The sequence below is a fragment of the Macrosteles quadrilineatus genome, unplaced genomic scaffold (assembly GCF_028750875.1).
Source record: "Macrosteles quadrilineatus isolate MER2022 unplaced genomic scaffold, UCM_ALF_1.0 Scaffold_2__2_contigs__length_208266976, whole genome shotgun sequence".
NCBI lineage: Eukaryota > Metazoa > Arthropoda > Insecta > Hemiptera > Cicadellidae > Macrosteles > Macrosteles quadrilineatus.
Window position 1 is genome coordinate 205,112,726 of NW_026542595.1, and position 16,267 is coordinate 205,128,992.

The window sequence follows — 16,267 nt, forward strand, 5'->3', positions numbered from 1 at the left end:
AATGTGAAAAACAATCCAGGGCTAGTGCCTAGCATCCTAGTACAAATAGAGGGTAGGAAAACACAATTGACACATCTGCATAAGATGAACAAGTGTTTTGAAGTTCCGTGGTGTAAATCGCCTCATGAAGTTCATAACGAGTGGGTGTGACCTTAATTTCATTCTGGACTATTGAGAACATCATACTTGAAAATCCCCAAGCACATGCAATTCGGGATAAACCCCGCGCTGAAATAGACCATCTTCCTGTAGAGAATTACGGGAACGTCCCATCCCGCAAACTACCGGGAATCGACGTGTTGTGTCGAACTATATTTTAGTATTTAATCGTCACGCGTTCTCTTTCGGAGAAGTGCCATGTGTAATCTACATCAAGAACTTCAGTCAGCTGGGAAGAATGTGCAAACTTCCGTCAGTGTTCCCAATAAACCAGCTGATCATAAACAGGCAATTATGTTGTTAGGGTTTCTGACTTTCCCCGAAGTTTTGAACGATGGTGAGATAAGTCTAACTACTTAAAGCAAGTTCCGTGCTAAAATTGTGCTAATATAAAGATAATTGGTTGAACTAAAGTGAAATGTAAGTGTAAAACATACTTTGATGTATTGAAGATGATTTTGAACTCTCGGACAATGAAAATTGGTTATTTTTATTATTTACCTCTCGTTCCCACTAATTTGATTGCACGTTAGTTCAGATTACGTAAGTTGTAGAATCATGTAATGTATAATATACAGGCCAAAGTTACTGTTCAACTATCTCGAATCGTTTATTTATTTGCTACTAAGCTATGTCAACAGTACTAATATCTGGTCAAACACCAAACCAATCTAATGTAACAGAAAATTACAGTACCTCATATTGACTATTATGTTGTTATACTCTTTTTTGCCTAGATAAATCTGACATCTGATAGACCATGGAACAGATAAATATTATGGATATATAAAATATGTGATATAAGCTAAATGTATCACTAGACGTTTTAAGACCCATCAAGGAATTTCATTCTCTACAACAAAAAACCATGATTTATTCCATACTGATATGGTTCAGTTAATTTTGACCGACAGTTCGCTGACACTTCACAGTGTGGAGGTTTTTGTTTTCTCTCCATAATCCTTTAGCATGATTTGGACAATTATTTTAATCTTTTGAAATTTCAGTTCCTGTTTTAGGTTAAGTTAGGTCAGGTTACAATATCAAATTAATCGCCCTCGCTTGAATTTCTAACACCGTAATACTTTCTGCACATTAGCTAGCACTAGCACATAACAAGCTAGAGCTTCCTTAAAATTAGGTATGTTATCCAATTCCTACCCAGACAGAGAGACTCCATACTCCATGAATCAGCGCGAGTACGCAAGGTCAAGGAGCAGACGTAGCGTTTCCTAGAACCGCGAGTAGGTGAGAGTGCTACGTCACAGTTAGATCAGCTGATCACCTGATTGTTGTGATCAGCTGTTTAATAATACAGGTGACTCACAGATGACCAGTCAGCTGACGTTATACAGATAGCCAAATTGCTATTTAAATTAGCCATTATGTTATTGTGACGATGTTTTTATTATTCGACGATGGTTTAAAACGGTTTCACGTGATACGTCACGATGGGTGGATGAACTTTTGCTTTTCTTCTTTTCACAATATAAAAGTATGTCCAAGATGTATTTAAAAACACCGACATGTTGAAGCGATCACTTGCCACTATATAACTGATTATCTAACACCCTTATATAAGTTCCTAGAAAATTTAATCTGCTGCCTTTTCCGTTATTTGGTCATTATGATTTAACAACCATTGTATATATTTAAGTCGTCATTTAGATTAAAGCGGAATTTATTTAAGAATGAACTATTTACTCATTACTTATTTACATTACATGCAAATACGGACTCCGATGATGGCCATGTTTATTGAGGAAATCCAGTTTGTTTAGAAACAACAACTTTTTAATAACTTTTTTCCTCGGGTTGATATGGCATTAATGTGAAGTAGTTATTCGATGGTACAAAGTTAAAGTTAAAGTAAAGTTTTCTGGTTAGTAATGTTGTGTTTCGATATTGAACTCTCTCAGATTTCAACGTCTGTAAGTAAAATGAATCTCCCCCGGAAATAGTTATTTGTGCAACTAGTGAGCAAAGTGAGCACTTTGCACTCGAGTTGCACATTATATTTTTCCTACAGTTACCATAAAACAAATAAATTGGTAAAGAAACGTAACATATTTTTACACAGAAGTGAACTTTTAATATGACATTAATGATACAACTGTACAACAGCTGACCAGCTGATTTACAGCCAGTGCTGGCAACGTATTTCGCGCGCATACGACTTTGTCTTCATGTTACGCGCTCACTATTTCGTGCCTTCACGTTACAAATCTGGAGTGAGACAATGTTAACATTGTCTCACTGGTGAGCGAATTGGCCACTTTGCTTTCTCAAATCAGTGAGAGAACATGTACATTGTTAGGTAACGTAACTGTAGGAAAACTATTTAAATTACAAAGAAAAGTGTGATATGATACTATGAGTATGATGTGAAGTATGGCGTGATACGGCATACTGCTTAATTAAGTTTTATCATTGACTATTTTAACCGCTATGGCTCTGTAGTCAATGATTTATATTAAGTAGCATAATATAAAATTCCCATGTTATTCTTATAATAAGTAAATTATTGTACTTTACTTGCATATGGATAAGTTATAATTTGATCAAACTTCGCAGATGCATTCATGTTATACTAAGCTATTAATATTTTCTAGAAATATACTTTATTTCCCTCACTGTGGCAGCAAACCTAGGTACTCGTTGAACGTAATGTTATTGAAATGTATTTTTTTGAATACATCATCAGGAAAATATAAATTTGCTTAGTCTGCAGGTTTGCTGCGGTGGGGGCATTATTTTTTTAAATCAACGGTTGTATCCAGTTTTGTAAGAATGAAGAACGAAGTTGAACCATTTACTATCCATTGAGACAGAAACATGTACCTTAAATACTAGAAGATGTCAGTAACAAAAAATATAAGTCGTAAAGAAATAAACTAACGGTCTGTCAAGTAATCTGGCTGATGTAAAGAGTTAAATAAAATTGCAAACGATTGATTCTAAGTCGTTGGAAAGTTTATTGTTCAACTGTGTGATTTGATTCGTGATTCAAGAACTTAGGGAGTGCCCTGGGCCAATGAACTATACGTTATCGTTAATTCGGACAATCCAATTACTAAGCCAAGATAATTATTTATTATTAGTCTAACTGTCCCCTTATCGCACAAATATATTTAATAAACTAACGGGTCTTATTGAGAATTAATACATAACATTATCTTTGTTAAACATAGGCTATTTATTTTTTGTAATATTTTCGAATCAAATATAAACTGGGTTACACATTTATTTATGATTAAGTTTATTTATTTACCCATCAACACCTATGACATTCTCTTCTCGGGGAACTAATCCACACACGTCAACAGTTTACACATTGTAGCAGGTGACTACTGATAACTTTGGTAAGAAGAAAACTCATCCTTAATTACTCATCAATCTCTCTTTTCGCCATTGGAATTATTTTCGCCAGGTCTTGTTGCCGTAAAACGTCGACCATTTGTTTGATTGCCTCATTTCGCCAAATAAAGTGACATCTGGGCACAAAACCAATCTTACTCTGGATCAAACCTCCAACCTTAACATTTTAAGAACACTATGACCATTGATTATACATCTCCCCAATTTATAATCAATGCTATTTAACCTAACGATTTGTAAAATTTTAATTTTGTTTCGCTAGTCATTTCAAGTCCTGTACTGGTAACACCTGTGCGTTAAAGTTGACTAAATACTTCTCTCGATTTAGGCTGGATTATACAGTGCGGAGTGCGGGTTTAATTTAGGGTTTAAACTACAAGATAAACATTAGGTTACAGGCTAATAACTCTAATTGGACGTAATAATTTGAAAGACAGTAAAATTGCCTATAGAAATAAAGAGACAACGCTGTAGCTTTACCAGACGTTAACACATCTTGTTGAGTTTAAGGCCACAGAAAACATACTACTATAACCGTACTACTATAATTTGGGTTATAGTAGTATGTTTTCTGTGATAAGGCTAAGGTTAGCTGATCATTGAAAACCATTATGATTAGTGCAGTACTGTATCCATATAGTTTTAGTATTGCTTCAAATTAAAATTTTCCAAAAGTTTGAGAATGACGAAGCTTTGTAATTATGATTAGTAAGTACAGAAGCCTCTCCTGGTTTTAGCATTGCTTCACATTTAAATTTCCCTATACACGAAAAAAGACATCAACGTACTTAACAGCGTTACCGGATCTAAATATATTTCTTAGACCTAAAAAGGATGTAAATTCCTAAAGAAGTGCGACCAATCTAGTCTTATCAATATTCATGTGTTTTTCAAAACTGCTGTCATTCAGAGTGTCATTGTTCCATCATATTTTAGTACAGCTGAGTCAGGAAAAACAATAATACTTTGTGATTTTTACAGCTAAAGCTCATAAAGGTAGTTACGTATTATACCGACCACACCTGATAAATATAACCTAACCTAACCTAAGTGTGGTTAGGTTAGGTTAAGTTGTTTAGGTTAGGAAGATTTTCTTCTTTAAACTAATTACCATTGTATTAGAAAGTCGATTTGTTGTGGTCGGTATAATACGTAAGTACCCCCGTAAAAATGTAAAAAATATTTTAACTATGAAAGTTTACTTCAAATGAGTTGTAGAACAAACTTATCATTTTAAAGATAACAGTTGGTGTCTGGAAATCCTGCAGTTCAACTAGATCTATTTTATGAACGTTTTTTCTAACCACACCACAGGGTTTTCCCAATTGATTCAGTCCCGTGATCATGCCAGTTACAAAGAACACGCGCTTATACACAGTGGTCGCCCGCAGCAAGTCAAGTGGTATTTTGATTTGTCGTCATTTCTCCCGTTGTATTTTTGTGGGTTTCGACAAATTTTACTTCTGTTCTATCATTGTTGTCGGCCTGGATGTCTTGTAAACAAATTATAGGTGAGTTAAATTTAAACCGTAAAATAGTTATGAATTATTAAACGTACAATTTATAGGAAATTAGTACAAAACATTGCTGTTCATCCGTACAAAGATATTAATTAAATTTTCAAATATTAACCACAAGATTAAATAGTTAAGGTTAAGGTTTTGGCTTTTCTAAAAGAATAATAATTACATCTTTTGGCTTTGGGTACACACACGTGAAATAAAACAGCTGTAACTATTTTTATTTTAGAAAATAGCTTAGTTAAGGTGAACTCCGCGAACAGAGTATGCTATTTGTTCTTTCTTAAACCGAATACTGTATTTAATTCATTCTAAATTAGAAGAGTGACTTGACAAATATTTCAAATACAGATTTTTTTATCTGGTTTCCTTGTTCCTTGTCCCTTGTTTGAGATACTGTGACACTTTTTTTAACCTAGTCAAAACTAGTTGTACTTATTTAGGACTGAGATAAGACTCAGTCGACGCCTGCAGGAACTTGTTACACGCTTTAGTGCACGTCTTGAAGCATCTACTAGTTGTAGGAGCTAGATAAATGCAGTGTTTGGAACAGTACTTCTTTTACAAGTAGACCTCTTATCCCTATTGTATGATCTAAAAAGCTTACACGTATAACGGACATTACCTTAAAATTACGTTTCATCCTTTAAACCTTATAGTTTAAAACTTGGGAATACGTTTGAATGGCCTCTTCTTGTTGAAAAGTATTGATAGACTGATAGCATAGATTAAATGAGTTATATATTTTGATAGTAAGGTTGGTGGTATATAGATGTTGGTTATGGACTGTTTTTGTAGCTGAAGTTCGCAGTTAGCGTACCCAAGTAATCTCAGAAGATTGACTATATAGTCATTTAAAGTCAATGTTGGTAGTTAGATTTTACAGTTTATTCTAAGATTTCAGAGGACCATTCTAGTTTGTTTAATAATTCGATAGTAAAAACAAATATATACTCTAGCCACACACATATTACTATCTAGGGTCGTTGGAATTTAACCCCCTAGAATTTTTACCTATTGTCTGTGCTCTAGCTATGTGGATTTCTCATTAAATACAGTAGCAATATTAAACTGGAAGCGCTTTTTGTTGTATTATTAGAGCGTGTTTTATGTCCAATTACGTATTATTGCACTGTCATTTACTTGTTTTGCTCGAAATGTTCACAATTTAGTTAGGAACGCTACTTCATCTATTGTGTAATTGTGAAATGGTATTATAAACAAACAATGATTGGTACAAAACACACAATTAGGTGAGAAAATGAGGACTCAATTCTAAGGCTTGACTGATAACAAAAAAAAAACTAAATAATTTTGGTTTCTTCTTACGGACGTTTCAATCATTGAGAAATGAACGAAATTATTTAACTTTTAGCGCGAATTTCCCATATAGGGAATAAGCTATTACCGTAGGTCTCATGGTAAGACCTAGACCCGGGACCGATTTACTTTTTCGTTTTGAGGTCCCCAGAGACCAAAAACACCATCCGTTCAAATTTATATGTATATATATATATATATATATATATTTGTATATATATACGTGTCAACGTGTGTCCGTTAGCGCGATAACTCGAGCAAAAATGATCCGATTTTGATGAAATTTGGTACAAACGTGTAAACCTATGTTTATTCGAACGAGTTCGCGAACCAGCATAATCGGACCATGGGAACAGGGGTTTATGGGGAGTTTAATGGGGTAAAAATGGGTTTTTCTTATTTTTTACCCTAAAAACAAAAAATAATGCAATTTCTTTCTCAACCATTTTGTAGAGCTTAAAAAAAGAAATAATTTAGTATATTGAAGCGCTGTTGTTTGCCTAACGGTCACAGAGAAAGTTAAAAAACGTGTAATTTCATGTTATTATTATGGAGAAAATGAAAATTGTTGAAACTGTTGTAGTTTACTTGTTTATGGATATATATTGATAAAATTTGGCAAATTTATTTATTTCATCCTATACTATTGACATATGGTCAAAAAACACTTTTTACCTTCCCCGTAGCAGCAAACCTAAGCACTTGTTAAATCTAATGTTATTTAAATTGGGAATAAATATATCTTATTTATTGAAATATTTTAGTAAAAATGTAATCAGACAAGTTGAAATTCGCTTAGTCTGCAGGTTTGCTGCGGCGGGGGTATTTATCTCTTTGCGTTTCCCAATGTTTTGCTCTTGAATGCTCCAAACATGTAGCTATTGCATTTACTGTCGTTTGTCCGTTTTACTTAACATCGCCATTTAACTTGTAGAAAAATTGTATTAACCATTGACTATATACACAGATTCTTCACTTCTCTAACATTGAGATGGTAGACTGATTCGTTTGTTCTACAGCTGTTAACCACGAAGGAAAATTTTTTAACAATCAGCATTACATTGCTACAGTAGGCCAGGTATAACATAAGCAATAAAATAGCATATTTACATTCACTTATGTAGGGGTCACCTATGCCCCCCAGTTGTGGGTCTCACTAAGGCCCTGTTAGAAGTACAGTAGGCCTGTACACCAATGGAACACAGAGTCCTGCAGAATGGAACACAAGTGGAAAAGGGTTATAGTAAGACATCATGAGGCAACCCAGGTTTTAGCCGGAGTCACTGGATTTCGGAAGGTCGACCTTGTGTTATAGAATCATAAAAAATCATGGAAAGAACATGAGTTAATATTCCAGTACAGTAATGGTCTTATAAAATAATAAAGAGTGAAATAGTTATTGTCTCTACGTCATACTGGCAGTTTTACCATACATGGAAACTCATATGACTGTGACCCTACGACAACCTAGGCTACTTTCTAGACTTATCATTTTAAGCTGCACCTAGAATTATCATCAGTAATGAATCAAGAGATGCAATTTTCTCCCACTTGGCTTGAAGACTGAGCTGGAGGAGCCGTGCTAAATGGTCAAACTTGAATGTCAAATACTGTGCTACTTCGGCCAACTTTCAAGAAACATTTTAGTGGAAACTATTGGACTCAAACCAAAACTACATCCTCACATTTTCAGAAGTTTAAAACCCTGCAATTAAAAATATCTCCAATCGAAAAACTACTCTTACAGTATTCCACATGAAATAATGTTGAAACCTGAAAGCCCACAATGATTCACTCATACCCCAGCAACTCTCCAGGAAATCCCTCATTTCCGTCAGCCCCAAGTCCAAAAGGTCTGGGAAATTTGCAAAATCACCCTCTCTGGGGTTTTCTAGGAACGACGCTAGCCCCAGTGTGGGTCCAGGCAGTGCGTTGCCCTGGTATTTATAACTTCGGTATGCGACGCTCTATTCCCTCCGTTATTTCGATCCCAGGGGAATCCCGTGCTCCCGACTTAACTTTTTGATTATTTTTACCTCCGCAAAAGCGTCGCGCGAGTCCAAAGGTCAACTTCGTGATTCACCCTACTAACTATATCGTTATGGTTTGTTTACGAATTTTTAGTTGGTAATTTGTAATGTTTGGGGGTCTGAAACAAAAGTTTGTGCGAAATTATATAGTTGGTTATTTTTCTGCTTTGGAAAATATGTAGTATAAAAAACAATCTAAGTTTTATGCTCTTAATCCCATCACTAACCTACTGGACCGATTTAGTGGGGCAACCTGAAGTAAAATACAGCAAAACATATAGTACAGTACCTATTATTGAGTTCTTGCGTATGTCTCAACCGGCCTCAACAGTTCCAGGTCCTGTATAAACTCTAACGCTTTTTTCACTAGAATTTGTGTTGCAATTCTTATACAATACACCAAAGGGGGGGGGGGGGGTTATTTTGTAAAATGGTGATTGCCGTCGAAATAAATAAATAAACCAATTATTTGAATGTATACTGCTTTGACTTTACTGCTTTTCAATGCATTGCCAACCCATCTAAAAATTGAGTCAAACCCTATTATTTTTTAAAAATCACTTCGAAAATTACTGGTATCCAAGTGTTACTACAGTGTCCGTGATTTTATTGCTGATGGGTAGTCATGGGCATATGGTATGCTTGGTTCATGAATTGATTACATGTAAATGTTGTTTAGTTTAGTAATTATTTTATAGTTTATATGACACTCGGTATTTTTAATGTATATTGACTTAGCCAATGCATTAATGTACCTAAATCTGGCCAAATAAATGACTTATGACTTATACATGCTACACCTATAGTTTTGAGTCCAAAGAAAGTAAAAGCATTATTATATTGTCATTTAAATCGTTACCATATATTTCATAATCTTCAAATCCGCTTTAAGTGGAGCAAGAACACAAATCAATTGTGTTCTCTGACATAAGTTACTAATAGAAAAAATAGTATTTAAAAGGTATTGCTTGATCTCAGGTACAGTAAACTAAGAGATATTCTAGAGCATACGTTGTCAAATGTATCCTTAAATAAATATGTCAGTATTGTCAGTAATATTTGGTTGAACCATTGACTATATAACACTACTATAGTAGTGTTATATAGTCAATGGTTGAACTCAGCAGCGACCACAGAATTAAAACTCAGCTCACTCAAACACACCGACAGTAGGAAAAGAGGCTTCACAAGTTTGATTGTGACGTATTAAAAGTTAACGTCATAACACCATATGTATCATGGTTGTTTATACCATCTATTGTTTGCAGTTTCGCAAGCATGTTGAAAATAAAAAAGCGAAATAAATTTGTAAAATGAACTCTTGGAGCGCTAAGTGATAACTTGTTATACATAGTCTTGAGAATTTCAACAATGCATAACAAACCTCTCTAAGCCCCCCCCCCCCCCCCCCCAACACCTTAGTCTTATCTGAGGGGTTCCCGGTTACAAATGGCCATCTTATCATTATTCCTTATCAATAGTATTTAGTAACTCGAGGCCGTTGAGTGTAGTATCGCTAGTGTAATTGAACTGGGAAACCCAGCCAGCCATACCCTCCAATTACGCGCGTTATCCTTTGTTCAATACAAATATTTCCATTACTCAATGCCAGAAAGTACTTTGGTTCTCTGTTTATGCAGGACTAACAACTTGCGCAGAACTCTTGGATAATTGAATAAAATTGAATGTTTATAATTTTAGACATTATTGTTAGGTCTTTATATAGTTTTGATCGAAATGTTACAAATTCAATTAAACATTTGAAAAACCATGTTATCTCCTCGTTTTAAAGTGTTATTTAGCATGTTGAAAATTGGACCCACTCGTCATTCGGTTGAGGTTTACATGGACTACGATTTCTACAGTTTTATTTATATTAATTTTAAAAAGTAATATTTAATGCAAAGCAGTTTAAAAATGTTTATGAGATAATGCGGCAAACGATTGAAGTTCACTAAACTATCTGTTGCGCATATTTTACTATTAAATGTGTGTTTATTAAATATTTTATATATTTGATTATGCAATGTTTTAAAACTAGTAAAATTGCTAATAGAGACGTCAAAGTGAATTTTGTCTAATCCACAAAGACAAAGTAAACAAAGTCCTAATAGGGTCATCAATAGAGGGAATTCCTTTTAGAAATCACTGCGCATCTAGGAGGATTAAACATTAATTAATTCCTAAACATTAAACATTAATGTTTAATCCTCCTAGCTGCGCATGCGCTAAGACTCAGACTTCCCGAACCGTCTGGCCAATGGCATTTCGATTTCAGCGCTGAAACGTTGGCGTATTCGGTTCGGATTTTCTTTCGGTTTCAGTCAGTTCAGTCCAGTCAGTTAGTGATGGGAGAATCGAATACTTTAAAGAATCGAATACAGTGAATTCGTAGCCTCCCCTGTATTCGAATACTTTTACGAATACTTGTATTCGAACACCTTTGAGTATGCAAAGCATGGAAAATGAGTGTGTAATTCTTTTTTCATAATGCAACCGTTCTTTTGGCCACTGTTATTTCGTTTTACAGTAATTAATTCATTAATATAATTTATTCAATGTAATTTTAAATTATATGATTTTTAAAAGGTACATTTATTTTGATTTATAATTATTTCATGGTCAGTTACAGTCTTATTAATGTATTATTTTCTATTATATTAACTAATTAATATCTTTAATAATATGTCTTATTCATTTGTATACATAATTTACATCAGATAAGCATGTTATTTTGCCATGTAACTATATAAATCGGTTGTAGTTATAATAAATTCTATTCAATTGCCCTCTACCAGTAGTAACCTAATATTTTAAATATCCAATATATTCTAAATGTTAACGATTAATATGTAAATTATAGGGCTAATGGTAAAATTATAACGAATGGATGAAAACAAATGCTGCAGTAAAAACATTAAATACTCTTACGAATGCTACGGATTCGCAAGATATTCAAAAGGGAATTCAGTAGTTGAAAAAGTGTTGTATACATTTTTGAATCCCCCGAATTCGCTTTCTAGATTCAAGAAATCATGCAAAATCTGAGGTCAAGAGTATTCACAAAAAAGTATTCGTACGAATCTGAAGTATTCGAATCTACGAATACTCGGGCTGTATTCGAATACTATTCGATTCTGTATTCGATTCTCCCATCACTACAGTCAGTCAGTGAGCGAAGTTGTGTGTGCGATGATGACAGACCTGTCTGTTGCTGTTCGGTAGTGTACGTAAATAGGTTGTGTTATTTAAAAACAAAGTGGATTTATTTTAGTGTTTATAAATTTTACAAAGATGAGCAAAAAGGATAATTCCTCCCTCCACTCCAGTAAGTTTAGTTTTTGTAATGAATTAGGCTAAGTTAATAAAAAATCCGCCAACATATGGGAATTTGTCCTTTGGAATTCCCCAGTTTACACTTATAAGCTAACATTCCAAGGCTGCTAACCTAATGCATTTGCGCAAGCTCTTCTTTCAATAACTTAACTTACATTGTGTTTAACTAGGCCTACCTATAGGCTTATAAAACAAATGTAAAAATACTCTGTATTGAACTTCTTGAAGATTTGAGATCCATTTTCTTATTCAATAGCCTAAGCTAGTGGGCCTAGGCAATAACAAAGGGCCTAGCCTACATCATGCTTCAATTTAATTCAGACTAAGCCCTACGTTACTTTAGGCTACCTGATTTTTAGCTAGGTTTAGCTGTCTTAAACAAATGGAATGGCTTTTAAATAGATCGAATAAAAATATTGTGATAACTCTTCCCCTAAAAGCTATCATAATATCCATTTTATGTCAGGTCGGGTGCTTGGTCCAAGTAAGCTAGCATCACAATAAGTATTATTAGGACTTATTTAATTTTGACCAACACTGCCTAAGTTATTTGGGTACTCTTTTTGTATTAGGCCTACACGGAGGCCACCCTTATACAGTGCACTGTGGCGGTTATGTTAGGTTGTGTTATCATAAATGTAAACTTAGTTATAACTCATTTGGTTCAATTCGATTCATAACGAAATCAGAAACCAGAAACTTTTTATTGTCGTAATTTGCAAGGTGCATTGACTGAAGTCAACAATGAGGTTTCAAGTTCAACCAAGATAAGAAAACTAGATAAAACATACGCTAGTTAATAGACAAAACATTTGTCTGGGAAGTCACAATAAATCAAAAATAAAAATTGAGCTATGCAAGCATTGAGCCTATCAGAAACAATGACAGTAAAATGTAAACCAGATCATACGGTCATACTCAACATGCAAATAGGTAAATAAATTGTTTTAGCCTATAAAACGAAAAAAGGAAAGTCCTACAGACATCTGGCCTATTTATGATAACCAAACATAACATAACCGCCGAGCCTGCTGTAAAATAAGTGGCCTCCGTATAACATGAAAGTAGTCCTAAGTTACCGTTATTTGTCTTCTTTTTACAATTCAAACACAAAAAATCCAGCTAAACTTATACAGTTGTCTTGGAAACCATCGCACTGATGCTATTAAACCCAAATTGTTTGGTAACATGTTCGGCGATGTGGGAAATGCCTAAGAAGGGTCCGTCGTCTGGTCCGGCGAGCATGTTCGATAGTGTCTGGAGAGTTTTAAGCTAGGAGGTACTGGTGTCAAGAGTACTGGAGGTAGCCTACTCACCAGTTTTTTAAGTTATTAGCCCTAAGTATTAAAACTATTTAAATCTGGTACATACCGAGTTAAGATTATATGGTCATGTAACCAAATGTTGTATTTTTTTCAGGCCACACCTCTGGATCTGGTGAAGGTGGTCACTTTTCGCATGAAAGAAAACCTCATAGTGTTCAAGATACTTTTAAGGGACTTGACAGTTTGTCAAGTTTAAAAACCAGTGATTCGTGTTCGTACAATGACTCCGGTGTCTGGTCCGGATCTAACATTCACTCTGAGGAGATAAACACACCAGAATCTCCCATTTCTAAAACCGACAGTTCGAGTTTTGTTACGGACAAAGTTGCTTGTGATAACAAAAGCTTCATGAGGTTAGATAGTGGAATAGACGTGAGTGTGAGTAAGCAGTTTAGTGAATTAAGTCTGGAAGTTGAGGATTCCTATAACAACCTTAACGACCCTCCATCGAAATCAAAAGATTCTTGTCTGGGATCGTCGTCGAATATCAACAAACAGTTTGTGAACAACCAGCTATCTGATGACACCAATGCTATTCTGAGGATACAGGATGCGGGTTTAGCACAGGATGACGACAAAGCTCATAATCCAACAATCACATCTGATGACACTTCCGCTCTCCAAAGGATACAATTGCTGAAAGCTTGCTTTGAGCAGAATGAAGATGGAGACACGTAAGTAGCTTAAATACTTCTAGACTTAACTTATGCCTTTGAGATACTAATATAGCCTACTTAAAATTTAATTCTGTGTAGGCCTGATTTTTAAGCTTTTACGGTATAGTAGGCAACATTAGTTAAGCTTAACAATTAAAACTAGCCTACTTAAACTCAATCCAGTAGCCTACCTAATCAATTTATGAATTCAAGTTTAGGCCTATAACAATCTTGCATTGCTACATTTTGTTTCGAGAAAAGTTTTTTCTGTCTTTTTATCTTCTGATGCTGGGATGAGTTAGTATTTAAAAAACAACTTTCTTTTTTTCTAAAAATTACAAAAAAATCATTTATTCAGTAGCCTCTAGACTACTCCGTTATAGGGCCTTGATTAACATTCCACATGTAGCCTATATAAAAATTGAAATAACTTTCCCCTAACTAATTTTTATTTATTTGTTGCCAACGGATCAACACAAATTTTACAGTTGAAATAGGCCTACATTGTAAGAAGCTCATTACAGTCTGACTAAATAGCCGACTACCTAACTCATTAAGGTAGGTAATAGTCAAATCTAATAAATACCGAAAATAGGTAACATAAACTAGCTTAAAGTAACAAGAGGCAATACAAGAAGAATAATTATTACATGCAAAACCTTGGACATTAGAAGAACTAAGAAAAACTAGAAAGTTAATTTATCACAAATATTATAATATAAAATTAAAAAAAAATTGTATTGGTTGTTTTAGGGATTTACACCTGGCCATCTATCACAAGTTTATCGAGACGGTGTACGCTCTTGTACGGATGGTTCCACACCCGGACTTCTTGAACATAAAAAATAACGACCGCCAGGTGAGCTAAGTTACATTATTGTTATTATTTAGGCTAGTATGTAGATTTAAGTAAAGGCCTAGCCTATAACATTTAAAATCATTTTCCAGTAGGCTATATGGGTCTGCAAAACCAATTGAATGAATTTGCAAGTCAAGCTAGATTTGCAGAAAACAATATGGTTGGCACTTAATTTATCTCATGGTCAGAAGTCTCTTGGTTAAACAATTTAATTAGGGCCTAATGATTTACTTTTTGGGATATCAAAACCCTTATTGCTTAATGACAGCATATGTGATTATTTTTACTGACATATAGAGTGTAATGAGCAACAGTATGTGTCTTATGTTTTTATTAAATATTTAACCGTCTTAAATATGGCACTGGGAAAGAAGCTATTGTAGCCTAATTTGATTGTTGTTAGGCCAACTTGAAAGTGGGAGTTTAAGGCTTATCCCAACTAAGATATATTTACTCTGCCTGTCGACCGAAGCACTAACCTCCAAACGTTGCGTTACAGACCCCACTTCATGTGGCAGTGCTGACAAGACAGCCACGGTTGGCACGCCTGCTGGTCTGTGCCGGTGCTGCGCCGGACGTGTTAGACTGTTGTGGGAATACTGCTCTGCACATCGCCGTGGCCGCTGATGATCTAGAATGTGTGTTGGCCATCATCAATCCAGTTTCCAACCAGGAGACTGTGTCTGCGCAGCTTCAGTATCGTCCCTACCACTCCTACATCCACCGTGATATCGCCAACATCCACAACTACGATGGTGAGTCCACCTTTATACCTTCTCCTAGAGCTAAGGAAGCGGTTTGTAAGGTTAAATTTTTCATTGTGATTCAGTCCGTCTGTATAAGGACAATTAAACCAGTAGGTATATAATTGACATTGCTCAATGAAGGAATCACAAGTAATCCGGTCTTGCTAATTCAGTAATTCAATCTGCAAAAATAAAACATGAAAGTGCCACATTGCAGTATGGGTTGATTTGCATTAATAGAAGATAGTCCTCGACCATTACCAAATAAAAATCCAAGTATCAGTCTGCGGTATGATTAGTTTGGGTTACCAGTGCATGAAGTACGGCAGGTCATTTGCGTCTGTCTTATGGTATTTTTTGTTACTATTTAGTTTAACCTGAACTTTTTTCGGCACTTGCTAAATGGGAGATAGGCTTATGGACCTTTTAATCTGTAAGTTATTGCTCTGTAGATCAAATGAATGACCATGGGTTCCTAATGGTGAAAACTGTTTTTTTCTCTTTTAGCTGAAAAACCATTAGTCTACGACTGATAAAATATAATTTTTGGCAGGGAAGTTATCTTGAGGGTTAGGCCTACAGATTTTAACTTTTAATTTAAACTGCTACTGCAATTAGGGGATTTACCCAAAGATAAAGACTACTACTTAAGTTATTTGTAATTATATTTTTAATATATTTTTCCCATTACACCAAGAGAGTACAAATTTAGTATATGTATTTTATGCCTGACCGTGTAGTAACATAATCGTGTACCTAATGTTATTGTTGCCTTTTGTGTAATTGCTTGATTTTGATGGTATATGACTTGGCAATAATGGCTACATTCATGAGGGTAATGAACAAAACATTTAGGAGGTCCTAGTGTTTATGAATAGTGCATTATTTAAGTTGATTGCTTATGAATAACTTATTTTGATGCTAATGTCTCAGCAGAC

General features: G+C 34.8%; 1 protein-coding gene across 1 annotated transcript in view; it reads left to right on the forward strand.

Moving 5' to 3' along the window:
• Positions 1–16,267, forward strand: part of LOC128985312 (NF-kappa-B inhibitor cactus-like) — a 36,639-nt gene that overhangs the window by 4,170 nt on the left and 16,202 nt on the right. The window contains exons 2-4 of the mRNA XM_054404704.1: positions 13,163–13,742; positions 14,478–14,583; positions 15,083–15,338. Of these exons, the coding sequence (XP_054260679.1) occupies positions 13,163–13,742; positions 14,478–14,583; positions 15,083–15,338 (942 nt within the window). The remainder of the gene's footprint in view (positions 1–13,162; positions 13,743–14,477; positions 14,584–15,082; positions 15,339–16,267) is intronic.